Here is a 15665-nt window from a genome sequence, read left to right on the forward strand (position 1 = left end):
GTATAATTGCCATCGATATATTGTAACTCATCATGTATTTTTCTTTTTCAGGAATAACAGAAGAGGAGACCCCTCAGTTTCTGACCCCTCCTATGTTGAAATTCACCAGGAGCCTCTCCATGCCGGACACATCAGAGGACATCCCACCCCCGCCCGCCATCTCCCCTCCATCTCCCCCTTACAACAACGTCCCCAACCCCCAGGGCAGAGGCTACGGCACCATCAGACACTCTGCTCCTAAAGGCACCGCCCCAGAGCGAGGGGACCTCACCGCGGGCGGCAGCGATGGGTGGAGGGAGCAGGGGGGTATGTACTACAGAGAGCCCCAGTCGGAACAGTACCAGTCTGAGGACCACCACCACCAACAGGGAAGCCACAGCCCAGGCCAAGGCCTCACAGCCCAGCAGAGCTTCCTGAACCGCAGGGCCCAGATCCCTGAGAACCCCTACTCAGACCTGGGGAAGATGGGCAACCTGGGGCTGTTTGCCCCCAACAAGCCCCAGAGGAGGAAGGGCATGCTGGTGAAGCAGGACAAGATTGAGGACAGCCTTGAGAAGATCTGCACCATCAAAATCCCAACCATCATCATCAAGGAGCCGTCTACATCCAGCAGTGGTAAGAGCAGCCAGGGCAGCAGCATGGAGATAGAAACTGGCGCCCACGACCACCCGGGACAGCTCCGGCCCGACGACGGACACAACCCCAGCAGCCCCTTTGCCACAGCCATGGCGGGCGCCGTGCGAGAGCGCGAGAGGAGGATGGTGGAGTCTCACCAGAACTCCCCATCCTACAGGTTCACCGACCAGGGTGACGAAGACTCGCCTCCCGCCCCAACCCCTCGCCTCCGCCACTCCAAGTCCATCGACGAGGGGATGTTCAGTAGTGATGAACGCCTGCGCCGCATCATGGCCCCGCCTGCCTCTCTCCTCAACATCCACAGAGGAGGAGGCAATGTGACGAACTTCAATACCTCAGAGCCCAACATGGTGAGGGAGCCACTCCACACCCGCACGGGTCACCACAGCCCGGTCAGTCTGCCAAACAAGACCTACACCTCCAGCAGCGGACACTATGTCCACCCAGTAACTGGGAAGCCTCTGGACCCTAACTCCCCTCTTGCACTCGCTCTAGCTGCACGGGACCGGGCCATGAGAGAGCAGTCCCAGCCTCTCCCACTGAAGACTGAGCTACCCAAACCTGACCTGAACAAGCCTCTGTTCATCGACACTAAGCTAAGGACTGGCATGGATGGGAGTTTCTCCGCGACGGCCACCATGGGTCGACCAGGCAGGGCAGGGCTTCGCAGGCAGATGACCGAGGCCAAGTACGAGACAGAGTCCAAATACGACCACCCGCTGGCTAAGGACCAGGACAAGAGTCTATCCCGGCCTGAGAGAGAAGAGGAGAAGAAGAACATGTTGATAGACATCGTGGACACGTCTCAGCAGAAGTCTGCTGGTCTGCTGATGGTTCACACCACTGACGGAGCCCGGTCTGAGGAGAACAGTCTGTCTGAGGGGGACAGGGACGGGGCAGTGAGTTCAGACAGCACCCCCAGCGAGCTCCGGGATCCAAACCAACCTAACACCTCCAAAATGTCCTCCCCTAACCCCCATAACTCCCACTCTATGGGCCCTGGACCCAGAGGTAGTAAGACCATGATCACCGTCACCTCAGTAGATGAGCCGGTCAAACTCCCCTTCGGCATCCCCCCTCCGCCCTGCGTTCCCTCTGTTGACATCGACGATGACTTCTTCGCTGACCCACTGCCGCCGCCGCTGGAGTTCGCCAACAGCTTCGACATCCCAGAGGACCAGAAGGGGGCGATCGCTGAACTGCTCAAACAGCATCGAAACGCTGGCAGAGCCCCATCATCTCTAGCTCCCTTCTACCCCCATCATGGTAACACCCCAAGCCACCCTGACCAGACGATGATCAAACGGCCTGCAGTGCTCACTAACTGTATGCCCCCCAGCTTCCCCCCCAACGCCCTGGAGAGCTACGAGCCTATCAGTGACTCTGGGATCGATGTGGAGCCAGACAGCCGCAGTAGTGGAGACCCTCAGATGGAGACTACGAGCACTGTATCCACTGTGTCCAGTATCTCTACGCTGTCGTCAGACGGTGGCGAGGCGCTGGACAACACATGCACAGTCTATGCAGACGGACAGGCCTTTCTGGTGGACCGGACCTCAAAGCCAAAAAACAGGCAACCTGCCGCCAACAAGAGTAATGCACTTTACAAAGACCCCGCCTTGATGGATAGAGAAGAGAACCTAAGAACTTTCGGGACGCCCTCCTCTGTCCCGCCACCTCCCCCCGGGGCCAGCATCCTCTCAGAGCCCCCCAGAACACCAACGCAAAGGACCTCAAAGCTGTGGGGAGACCCGCCAGGCTCTAACCCCTATGACATGCAGAACAAGGACAAGACACCAAAGCCAGGGGACGGGATAGACTCTTCTTCCTCAGGATGTAGGACCGTTTTTGGATCACGGTAATCTTTGTTTTTGCTGTGTGTGTGTGTGTGTGTGTGCATGCCGTGCACGGGTGTGTGTCAAAGCATGCTTGTGTGTGCGTCCGCGTTTTTGTGCGTGCATGTGTGTGTGTGTGTGTTCTACCGGAGAGCAGAAAGAGTTGCCTAGCAACCTAATAATGAGAGCAGCAGCCTTGAGGAGTAGATGAGCAACAACGTCATGTCAGTCTGATTATCATAGAGACTAAACCGCCACAGCGCCCTCCTCGGAAGGAAGGGGTGAGCCATGTGTCACTGTGTGTGTCACAAGCAGCACGGTTCAAAATAGCACAGAGGCTACGTCCCAAATGGCACCATATTCCCTATTTAGTGCGCTACTTTTGATCAGGGCCTGTAGGGGGAATAGGGAATAGTGTTCAATTTGAGACTCACCCAGAGTCTCTTTAAACCGGGGTGGATGGTGTGTGTAACCTGTCTCTTTATCATCTATCATTTCAACAAACCCAGAGTATGTGAAATATGAGCAGCCGGGGCTCTCTCGTCAGTTAACCCTCCTCTTCATTCCTCTACCAGTCACGTCAGATTACTAAAGTAGGCATTGTAGACTAGAACTGTGTATACATTGATGCTCCAACAGTGTTGTATGTGTGGGATGTATGATTGTAGCCTGTAATTGTGTGTTCGGTTTTTGCCAGTATGGAAACATATTTCTGTGTGTGTATTTGTGTCACCCGCTTTGTGTAGGCTATGCAGGTTTCTCTTTGTACGTTTTGTTTATTTGGTGTGTGAATAGTTGCTGTTTGTCCATTTGTGTAAATTGCATGTCTGTTTTGTACAGTAGGCTACCTAAGCCTGCGTGGCATTTCTTAAAGACACGGCGCGTTCCTCACCACAGCAGTCTCCTGTGATAGCAGCACTTATTATGGAGTGCTGTCGTTATTTACAGAGCAGACCAGAAGAGGCTAACCCTAAAATGCATGGCTATACCAGCAAAGTTCTGCTGGTGGTGGCTACAAGCTGAATATGCTGCAGAGCACATCCCTGTCGTGTGATCTGAATGAGACAATAGGTTAACCTGATTCGACCTGATTCATAGTGTGAATAGATGAATAGCGTCGAGGTCTTCTGACCCTTTCAAAATAATGGCTGTCACTTTATCTGGGAAGAAAAACACAGTTCGTTCATTTTGTATTTAGAATAAATTCCCCACTTTCCTACTTACAAAGGAGTTGTAACGGCGTTCCTCCTCTTCTTCATCCGAAGAGGAGGAGCAGGGATTAAACCAAAATGCAGCGTCTTGAGTTGACATGATTTATTTAAAGAAAAGACGAAACCACGAACTTCACTATAAACTAACAAAACAACAAACGGAGTAGACAGACCTGGACGACGAACTTACATTAAACACGAAGAACGCATGAACAGGAAAACTGACTACATAAAAGAACGAACGTACAAACAAACCGAGACAGTCCCGTATGGTGCAACAAACACTGACACAGGAAACAACCACCCACAAACAAACAGTGTGAAAACACCTACCTTAATATGACTCTCAATCAGAGGAAATGAAAACCACCTGCCTCTAATTGAGAGCCATATTAGGTCACCCTTTAAACCAACATAGAAACAGAAAACATAGACTGCCCACCCAAACTCACGTCCTGACCAACTAACACATACAAAACTAACAGAAACAGGTCAGGAACGTGACAGGAGTGAATATCTCTTTTGTTTTTATTCTTAGCTTCTTTTACTTCCCTCTCCTCTGACACAAACAAACACACACACACACACACACACACACACACACACACACAAACACACACTGTAGCCTACTCCCAGTCTGCAGTTTTGCAGTAGTTGGTGTAGTATAGGGAAAGACTGTTTTATTCTCCAGTAGGTCTGTTAGGTCAAGTAGACTACTTCTTCCCTTCCCCTCGCAGGAGGAGAGACATCAAAGTTTCCGTCTCTTACTGGCCCCGTCAGAGCAGTCAGGGAGGGAGGGGGCAGGATTAGGGGATGAATGTATATACTGCAGGGGTTATGTACTGCGTTTGTTGGCATCCAGGTGTAGTTGTGGAATATTTCAGTTTGTTTGTCAGGCTGATTTAGCGTCTCTGACTAATGTTTAAGTTCAATATTTTCTGATAAACAACACCCCTCTCTCTCGTCCTCTAATCTGGTGCGTTCTGTACTTTCTGTAGGGCTCCAGACGGTGGGTCCCTTGCCTCAGGTACACAGCGGAATACCACAGTCACTTTTGCTGCCCAGCTCGGCCCGAGCGTGCCGGCCCCATCTCTAAAACGAGAGACAGAGAGTCTCCCCCACCACCGAGCCCCCAGCCCCATCCTCTCTCCTCCAGACTCAGGCCTCGGCTGTGCCTCCTCCCTCCCCGCAACCTCCCCCACCCTCTCGGATGTGTTCGGCTTGCCCACCCCCCCTCTCAGCCTGGGCACGGGGAGCAGCCGCTCACCGTCCCCTCTCACCCTCATGCAGGCCGCCTCCAACAAGCCTTTTGCCACCAAGCCGGTTCTGATGTGGAGCAAGCACGATGTGGCCGACTGGTTGGAGAGCCTAAACCTGGCAGAGCACAGAGACACCTTCATGGACAACGACATCGAGGGCTCCCATCTGCCCAGCCTGCAGAAGGACGACCTCATAGATCTCGGGGTGACCAGAGTCGGACATCGGATGAACATAGAGAGAGCTTTGAAACTGCTGATGGACAGATGAGAAGAGAGGATCGAGGTCTCTCAGTCTCCAACACAACAACTTCACATCACCGTTTTATTTTACGTTGACTTATTTAAACTATACCTACTGTATAATTCTTATGATGATGCTTGTTTTGTTGAAACTTAGAAATATCCTCATGTATCCTGAAGAAAGTGCAACTTAAAACAGCACTGCAGTTTCCTGAATAAGCACAAGAGCCCCCCCCAGAGTGGGATAGAGCGGTCCCAGGTGAGACAGAGCCGCGCTGTCAGTAGAAAGTAAGGAAGCAGACACACAGGGACCTGGCTGCGATGTGGAATACACTACACTATCAAAAAGAACAGCAGCCTAATCACTACGGGACTTAAGGACTTTTGGAGTCAACCTCATTTGAATGCAAAACCAGAACCAGCTTTGCAGGGGTTTCATTTTCTATTGTATCTCTGTTAGAAAGTATGTGACTACTGATCTCTTCAGGAAAAAAGGGTGGGAATCTGCACTGCACAGGGCCGGCGCTAGAACAAATCAGTTGGACGGGCACTTTTTTTTTTACAGGACCTCCTATGTGTGTACGTGCTTGGCCTCAAGGTACCCCCCCTTCAAGCTAATTGAGCAGCCAATCTGACTGCAACGTTCTAACAGTGTAATTAATACATTTAATATACGCTATCGCCAAAATAATCATTTGGTTGTGTCTATGAAGGTCTTACGTAACATTAGAATACAACAAATATATTTCAAAAAACACAAGAGCATTTTCTTTAGTTTATGTTACGGTAGGATGCGGTATGTAAAAGCTGAAAAACACAACACAAAAACACGAATAAATTGTATTCGTGGAGTGCCTTTGTTACAACTATGAAACAGAAAGCATAGGTGTGGGAACTCGGTAACAGCTTTTTTTTATAGCAACAAAATAAAAATACCCCAACCACCAAGACGATGAAAACATCAGTAGCCTAAACATATAAGCGCCAAGTGTGCTTGATAAAATAGTGAAGATCATCACCAAGCAATAATGACGTTATAATGAACATACAGTAAGTGTCGATGACAGCCGTATGAAATTGTCAATTATCAGTTGGAGAATGTCCATCTCATATAAACAACGAAAGCGCTCGAGGCCTGCTCTTTCAGTGGTGATATTTTGTGCTGATATTTGGCCTGTAGCATTGTCACCGGCTTGTTCTTTTCCTAGCGGTGCCATCCCTTCCTCTCTCCTGTCTCACCGTTTCATTTGTCGGTCCATTCTGGCTTGTTCTGCCTTTACGCCTCGGAGGTGTAGATTCAACCCGAGGCTCAGAACCAGAAGAATAATCATCAGAGATTTCATCACGATTCATTTCTTCCCCACCATCTGAATCATTTTTCATTCAGATTTTGTAGCAACGCTTGCCATTTTAAATTACGCACGCTCTCACTGTCTACTCCAAGTAGGCCAGAATAGACGGAAAAGACTGCTTGGTTTCGGGGAACTGATATAGGGTACATACTATTTTGAAGTTATAAATAGAATAGATCAATACAATAGAATGTCCGCACTGTTCTTCATTCGCAATTGGTGATTATATAATTATGTATTGTTCGCTGCCCCTTGCTTATCAACTCACCCATTCCCCACACCATACTTTACTTCATTTATTTAATCTGTTGTTGTAAGTGTGAAATTAGTTTCAGTATAGTTTAGGTTCAGATTCGAGACAGTTATCGGGTTGGTTATCAACTGGGCATGGCACTATCAGGAGAAGAAGGGGAGCAGGCCCTACTGTCGGCAGGACAGTAGGCAATTGGGGAAAACCATTATAAAACTGGTTCTGTTTGATTCTAACAACAACAACAGTGTGTTTTATAGACTTATTTAGGCAAGGTCAAGGACGAAAGGGGGCATAACTTTATAAATGGCAGAGTAGTGCATGTTTTAAATGAATGAGCAGTCCAGATGACTGCTTTAGCGGTTCTAGTGTGTGTTTTATAGTAAAGACATTTAGCTGTAAAAATGTATTACCTTTTAATGTGGCATGAACACAACCAGTCATGATGTTTTCATCTGATTGTCCAGCAAATCACTTCAAGAAATAGGTTACCTTCGTGCATTCGTCCAAAATAGCATCCGAGCGAGCGAAACAGCGCCCCTCTGTCTTACTATATGTAGCCCATGTATCTGATGCTGTCTGGCCAAAAAGAGTATGACATGCCATGCTCTTTAATTCCAGACACCATCACATACATGGGCTGCACATACTGAGACAGAGGGGCGCTGTTTCGCTCGCTCGGATGCTTTATCTGAGATTGATGCCGTCTTTATGTCGGCGCGCGTCTCGGTCAAATAAATGATACGCCACAGTGGACACGTTATAATACCCATAAAAACACGGAAATACTTCCAATGGTTATTACGACTTTAATTTTATCACGTCGTGAATTTGACAGAAGATACGAATTCATTGTGTTTGGTGTAGGCTTACCTTGTCGTGACGTTTTGATAGCTGTGTAATTCTCTCACGGACAAGGTGAGTTTTATCAATATATTCACCTCGTTTTTAATATAATCAATGTGCAAAGCTAGTTATTGATAAACATTTACTTGTCCGGAGAGATTTGCGCGGCTATCAAAACGTCACTCCAAGGTAAGCCAACACAAAACACAGACCTTATACGAAGTAGTTCTGACATCACAGACACAACAATGAATGGTGAAAAAAATGATTTCAACCATTTCCTGGTTTTATGACTCGTACTGTGTTACTCAATAGGGCAATTGCCCATAACGCCGGCCATGGCACTGCAGTGTGTGGAATTCATTTTTCTTTCTCTCCCTTTTTTACCGGGATGTAGTTTGATTTGAGGGACAGTACAGTGTTTTCTCAGACGAAGGTATTGCACATTTCTACCCTGAAAGGGAGATCACATCAGATGGATTTCAAAATAGGTACAGTAGCAAGTTGTTGCCCTTAGATTTCACTTGCCATGTTTTCAACATACTTTCAAGTTTTAATATTTGTTTGTAGTTATGTTTACTTGAGGATGGAAAGTGGAACACAATACATATTGAAAATGTAAATTCAGTTTATAAATCATTATACTGTCTTCCACAGGAAGCTGAAATGTGTGCCCACAGCTCTCCCTACTGTTGTCTTCTGAACATGACATGGCAGAGAGAGCAGAGCTTGGCAGTCAGGGCTTTCCAATCGTTATCACCAACCATCATCCTTTCGTTCGCAGTCTTCTATGTCCTCTGAGAGGAATAATACACACACTATCACGTTAGGTTATTACTATACCCTGAACTGATGTTTAGGGCTTTGGGATTGAAGACTCAGGAATGGGGATGGGGTCAATTTCATTTCAATTCAGGAAGTAAACTGAAATTCCAATTCTACATTTTTTCTCATAGAGAAGCATTGAATAAAATGTCAGTTTACTTCCTGAATTTAAAAGGAATTTACCCCAACACTGCAGAATAGGCATGTTTCTGAAGACGAATATCAGTCAAGTTTATGCAACGATGAGAATAAGTAGGCGAACAAACACTAAAGCTGGAATTTCCTTTTCCCCCTCCCCTAGAACAGGAACAGTTCAACTTGTTTGGCAATCGAAGAGAGGCAGATACCTCAAAGAATCAAGTTGCTAGAAATGTTGTATGATTATTGAAGTATTAGAGATGTATTTATTCTACGATGGTGTTTTGATGTGTTTTGTTGACGGGGAAGAAAGTTGTAGATATCCACAGAGCTCAACATGATGATAGCTTCTTTGTAGAATTAGGTAATGCTTTTAGGGGATTTTTTACTCCCAGCGACTGCTGTTCCGGAACACATGGAGCTACAGGACATTTGCTAAAAACCATGTGCCATTGGACTTCTTTGACAGGTCTCTTTTATACGACACGTCTGAAACCGGGCCAAATCCAAAAACGGTATCACCAGAATACAAATGTCCTGAAGTGCAGCATCATTTCCCTCCATGTCCTCAAGGCGAAGTCTCCTCCTACCATCACCAGTCTAAAAAAAGGCAGGGATTCACTCATCGTAATGTCGACGAGTTGAAATGTAGTTTACACTCTCCACTGTGTTTTTTTTCTGAAACGGCCTGAAGTGGTATTTTCCACTCAGTTTGCTTTGGGTTTATATCCCTGACCTTAACAGTGTAAACTTCTTGATATTTGAAATTCCCCCCAAAAACAAAATGAGGGCGCTAGCTAAAATAACATCAGTATTTCATGAAACATTCTTTTGGATTGACATCATCAGAGCACAACAAATTCAGTGTATGGGTGGGATGTGTGTGTGATCTAATGGTGTGACAGGGGGGGACAACATACCTTGATATGACTAATGACTGTCTGATGACTTTGTAAAAAGAAAAGGTGTGATGGTCCACAATCAACAGGATGGTGCCTAAAGCATACTTCATTTGTATTTATCTACGACCGTCTGCTGACTGTAGTATGACCTCATAACAGAGAAGTTCTAGTGTGACAGACTGCAGAGTAGTGCTTTGTCACCTGTCAGTTGTCACCGTTGACACGCGGGCACACTTTGAGATGAGATCTTATGTTAAGAACCACAGGAACAAGAAAGAGCACAGTATTTTTGGATTACGTAGAGATATTTAATATTAGGATATATTCCTGTCCGTGTTGTTCGCCATATCAACCCTGAGCTGTGGTTAGGTTTTCCAAAAAGAAGAGAAATATGGTTAAGAAGCAATATAATATCAAATCTGTTTCAAGTTGTCGTTTTTCTTATTCTTTTCCAGGGGAATAATTATACATGTAACAGGATTTCAAGTCTCTCTATTTTTTAAAATTGACATAAATAATTGTGTTACAATCCATATTCCTATAGAGCATATTTGAAACGTTTAGCAATTGATAGTCATGTATTTACAAAGCCTCTGTAATTATTAAAAGCTGATATCAACTGATTTGCATAGTTTTTGCATCATGTGTGTATAAATGAAGATTCTCAGGCTGTGCATTTCTACACCATTTGCTATAGAAAGTGTTATATGACCACTATATGACCAAGAGAAAAACACACCACTGAATGTGACTGTTGATGTACAGTAGAGTTGATGGCTGCACGTTGCACTGAGGTCATGTACAGGCCTAAAGGCTTAGTGGTGAAGCTGACTAGACCTATATACTTACTAAGGCATCTGAAGCTCAGAGGTTCAAGGAAATACAATTAATCAGGAGATGGGGCTATGCTTCTGTACCTTGGCAAACATTTTAAAAGCTACTTTTCCTTGTTACTTTGCCCCGTAGGGCCACCGTAGTATGCTGCCAATGGAACGTAGCATAGAAATCCAGACTGAATTCTGCTCTATTTCTAGGTTTATTTCACTCCACTGGGAAACAATAGTGAAATGGAGTACGATGCAGTCTGGCTACATTGGACATGTTAAGATGCCGTAAACTGACAGGTATCAGCTCCAAACTTGATGTCCTCTTGTTTTATTCTTCATAGATACAGAATCACTCTGCTTTTTGTCAACGTCATTTTCATGCTATCTATGTTGCTGTAATTTTATGCTACAAATAATTCATTTACTTTAGAGAAAAATTTATATTATTGAGATCAAAGGAATATAAGTATTTGTAACTGCACTTTCCCCTAAGTTCACAAACCAACATTTTATGGAGGTTAATAAAAATAATATTGCGCAATATTTGATCACATTGATGTTGTATTGCTTTTTTTGTCTTGAAAACACATGTCCAATGGTGCTTCATGTTTGATTGACACCTGACAACTGTTGCAATGAGTTCTAACGATGTGTTCAATTATTCTGGTTCCAGATGTTTTGTGCTGTCTTGCCAACGCCTATGGTAAATCATGTGGTCGCTTGTATCTCTCAATAGTCCTGTTTATACCTGGTTCTAACTTGTCTCCTTTGTCCTGATTTTGTCCACATTCTGATTGTGCCTACATTTTTTGACCGGTGTAGACAACCAGAAGACACGTTGTGATCTGATTGTGATCGGATCAACCTGCCCACCTCCGGAGGTAGTCAGACACGCATTGTGTCTGGATATCTTACGAGTGTAGACAGAGAAACCCTTTAAATCATCATTATTCCGCCCTCTAAAATCACTTACAGGTGGCACCATTAACTGATTACATCAATATGTGTCTAACAATAAATAAATAAATATTATTTTGAGAAATAGCTGTGAAATAATTTGCATACAGGAAGGGACCAGGATATCTGGTCACAATGCAGTCACAGTGGACGGATAACAGACACATTTTAATACAACGTGTAGACACATTTCTGGAAATGTGGGCACAATCACAATGTAGACAAGATCAGGACAAAGGACCCATATTAGCAACAGGTATAAACAGGGCTAATGTTTGGCTTGAAAATGATTATCGGAGTTGGCAAGACAGCCGAAACAGATCTGAGATCAGGCCAGTGTTCAATCATTTAGATATATGGATGTGATGCAATCCACAGGAGGTTTGGACATACGTCATCATCTATACAGTGCTCCACTCACCCAACCTAATCCTGTGCCAAAGTTATACCTTCTCATATACTAGGCTGTTGCTATTGTAGTGTCTCTCCAATGATGCCTTTTAAATCATCTCAGGATTACACTTTTGTCCAATATTGAGCTATTATTTGGCAGCAGGTGTGTGTGTGTGTGATCTAATATTATTTTGTAATATACATATACATTTTAGTGTGACATTTGTTGATTTATAATCATTTTAATTAAGGGATAATTACTCCTTGTGTGAGCACGTGGATAATCGTCCATTTGGAGCCAACAGAATCATTATATTCTGAACTCTATCCTACTATAATTAGGTGCCCTTTATATAGATGGAGAATCCTGCCCTCTAGTGGTTATCATGATTCTGAGAAATGGCCCCTGAATGTCCTTTAATCCATCATTACATTTTTGCACAAATTAGGAGAGAAGAACTCAGTCCTAACGGAAGATGTCGCCAAGATATAGGCTACACTCAAGAATAGGAGATTGTTTTTCCTCACAAGGCATTTACTTTGAAAGTACATTCAAATTCAATTGTAATTACACGGTAATAACCCGTGAATGTAGCTTTTTTGGGGTGAACCTCTTGGGCCACTGGATGGTTCCAATCAGGGACCTGAGTGTCCTTGGTCAGTGGTTCTGCTGGCACGAGGTACACACACATACACACAAAACACACACACCCTGCAGGCCAGTCATCCCTCAGTGGTCATCGGGTCTCTAAGGACTGCTGCACGTCCAGCTGGGGTTCATTAAACTGGACGGCAATTGTGATACTGTGAGAAAGTGCCTTTATATACCCGATGGGTGTACATACACACACGTACACATATACACACACGTATGCATGCACAAATGCATACACAACTATGCATACACACACATACAGTAACGGTCAAAAGTTTGGACATACCTACTCATTACAGGATTTTTCTACATTGTAGAAAAGTAGTGAAGACATCAAAACTATGAAATAACACATATGGAATCATATAGTAACCAGAAATTGTTAAACAAATCAAAATATATTTTATATTTGAGATTCTTTAAAGTAGCCACCCTTTGCCTTGATGACAGCTTTGCACACTCTTGGCATTCTCTGAACCAGCTGCATGAGGTAGTCACCTGGAATGCATTTCAATTAACAGGTGTGCCTTCTGAAAAGTTAATTTGTGGAATTTATTTCCTTTTTATTGCGTTTGAGCCAATCAGTTGTGTTGTAACAAGGTAGGGTTGGTATACAGAAGATGATCCTATTTGGTAAAAGACCAAGTCCATATTATGGAAAGAACAGCTCAAATAAGCAAAGAGAAACGACAGTCTGTCATTACTTTGAGACATGAAGGTCAGTCAATGCGGAACATTTAAAGAACTTTGAAATTGTCTTCAAGTGCAGTCGCAAAAACCATCAAGCACTATGAAGAAACTGGCTCTCATGAGGACCGCCACAGGAAAGGAAGACCCAGAGTTACCTCTGCTGCAAAGGATAAGTTCATTAGAGTTACCACCTTCAGAAATTGCAGCCCAAATAAATGCTTCACCAAGTTCAAGTAACAAGAAATATCTCAACATCAACTGTTTAGAGGAGACTGCATGAATCAGGCCTTCATTGTTGAATTGCTGCTAAGAAACCACTACTAAAGGACACCAATAGGAAGAAGAGACATGCTTGGACCGAAAAATAAGAGCAATGGACATTAGACCGGTGGAAATATGTCCTTTGGTCTGATGAGTCCAAATATGAGATTTTTGGGTCCAACCGCCTTGTCTTAGTGAGACGCAGAGTAGGTGAATGGATTATCTCAGCATGTGTGGTTCCCACCGTGAAGCATTGAGGAGGAGGTGTGATGGTGTGGGGGTGCTTTGCTGGTGACACTGTCTGTGATTTATTTAGAATTCAAGGCACACTTAACCAGCATGGCTACCACAGCATTCTGCAGCGATACGCCATCCCATCTAGTTTGCACTTAGTGGGACTATCATTTGTTTTTCAACAGGACAATGACCAAACACACCTCCAGGCTGTGTAAGGGCTATTTGACCAAGAAGGAGAGTGATGGAGTGCTGCATCAGATGACCTGGCCTCCACAATCACCTGACCTCAACCCAAATGAGATGGTTTGGGATGAGTTGGACCGCAAAGGGAAGGAAAAGCAGCCAACAAGTGCACAGCATATGTGGGAACTCCTTCAGGACTGTTAGAAAGGCATTCTAGGTGAAGCTGGTTGAAAGATGCCAAGAGTGTGCAAAGCTGTCATCAAGGCAAAGGGTGGCTACTTTGAACAATCTAAAAAATATTTTATTTGTTTAACACTTTTCTGGTTACTACATGATTCCATATGTGTTATCTCATAGTTTTGATGTCTTCAGTAGTATTCTACAATGTTGAAAATAGTAAAAATAAAGAAAAACCCTTGAATGAGTAGGTGTGTCCAAACGTTTGACTGGTACTGTAGATGCGGACAGACATATACACACACACACACATGCACACATGAACACACACACGCACACCCTGCAGAGGAGTGGAAAGGAAACATATTACCAAGACTAATCTGTAATGTGTGTACACAAGAGGAGGGGAAACCAATTAGTGTGCATTTATGTAGAAATTATAATACCGGTTGAAACTGCATTAAACAGCTGTAGGGCTAATTTGTGATTCAAATGAACCAGTCTCAACCATAGAGATCTCGTTTTTCACCTATAGGATATTCATGGGCTCAATGTTCTCAACGAAATGAAAGCACTGCCTTTTAATTCGATTAACCCGGTTTTTACTGTGTATGTTGAAACCCAAAAAGTATTTTACTTAAGGATCCCTAGACTGTTTAAAAATAGCAGAAAGCCTACAGTTTGTTTTGGTGAGAGAGCTGTAGTCTATCATGGGCTTCGTCCCAAATAGCACTCTATTCCCTACATAGTGCACTACTTTTGACCAGCGCTGGTCAAAAGTAGTGCACTATATAGTGAATAGGGTGCCATTTGGGACATAGCCCCTGATGTGCGTGAGGAGGTGGTCGCAGAGTCACGCTAGCATTGGTCATTCTCAGTGACCTTTGACCCGAGGCTGGCCCGGCAGTCTCTGGAGGCTGGCTGAACTCTGCCAGATCACTCTGTGTGTTCCTACATCCACATCCAGCTGTTTCAAAGGTCTCACTTCATCACTAACCCATCCTCCTTCAGAGTCCTTTGGGACAATGACAGGAACATAGAAGCCTCTCAGAGTTAGCTCACTCACTGCGGTGCTGGTTTTTATAAGGCTGTAGGTTGTAAACACAGAGTTTACAATTCCATTTGTCCAAAAAATGTATATCATCAGTAAAAGTAATGTGACTGAAGCAATATCCTAATGCAGGGTTCCCCAACTGTTGGACATAAAATACTGTAAAAAATGCCAGCAAATCAGCTCTAAGTGATTTCATTTTTGGAAATTGGTTCCAAGGTATTCCCTCACATAATAGAGAGATATACTGTATGTGGTCGTATACAAATGTAATGTTTGAAATGATTATGCTTTCGGCAAATATTATATATGTTCGGGCGGTCAATTTGCTGTCTACAAATCATTTGTAATTATGATCCAGCTCAAGAACAAAATCGGCCTGCGGCTGAGTCCTGTTGATGATCCCTGCCCTAATGTTTCCACTTCCTGTGTTTCTCATATCAGCCTTAAAACTCTCCCACCCCAACCCATTTTTACATTTACATTTTTGTCATTTAGCAGATGCTCTTATCCAGAGCGACCTACCTTTGTGCAGTTCTCTTAAGATAGCTAGGTAAGAAAACAATCGTAGCGAGAACATTTTCCCTCAAAAAAGTACAATAGTTATCAGCACACATTGACACATCCCCTCCCTTTACACATTCACAACCACCGACTATAACATGTTTCAATATAACTTGGAGACAATGGAACAATCAACATTCAGTCTGTAAAATTGATTTTGGTTTTATTCAGTGAAC

The 15665-nt window shown here is 44.3% G+C and overlaps 1 protein-coding gene across 1 annotated transcript in view; it reads left to right on the forward strand.

Annotated features, from left to right (window-relative positions):
* The window catches only part of shank2b (SH3 and multiple ankyrin repeat domains 2b), a 143007-nt gene extending 137798 nt beyond the window's left edge, over positions 1 to 5209 (forward strand). Inside the window, exons 20-21 of the mRNA XM_039000668.1 lie at positions 64 to 2494; positions 4681 to 5209. Of these exons, the coding sequence (XP_038856596.1) occupies positions 64 to 2494; positions 4681 to 5209 (2960 nt within the window). The remainder of the gene's footprint in view (positions 1 to 63; positions 2495 to 4680) is intronic.
* Positions 5210 to 15665: the final 10456 nt, after the last annotated feature.

The sequence above is a fragment of the Salvelinus namaycush genome, chromosome 9 (assembly GCF_016432855.1).
Source record: "Salvelinus namaycush isolate Seneca chromosome 9, SaNama_1.0, whole genome shotgun sequence".
NCBI lineage: Eukaryota > Metazoa > Chordata > Actinopteri > Salmoniformes > Salmonidae > Salvelinus > Salvelinus namaycush.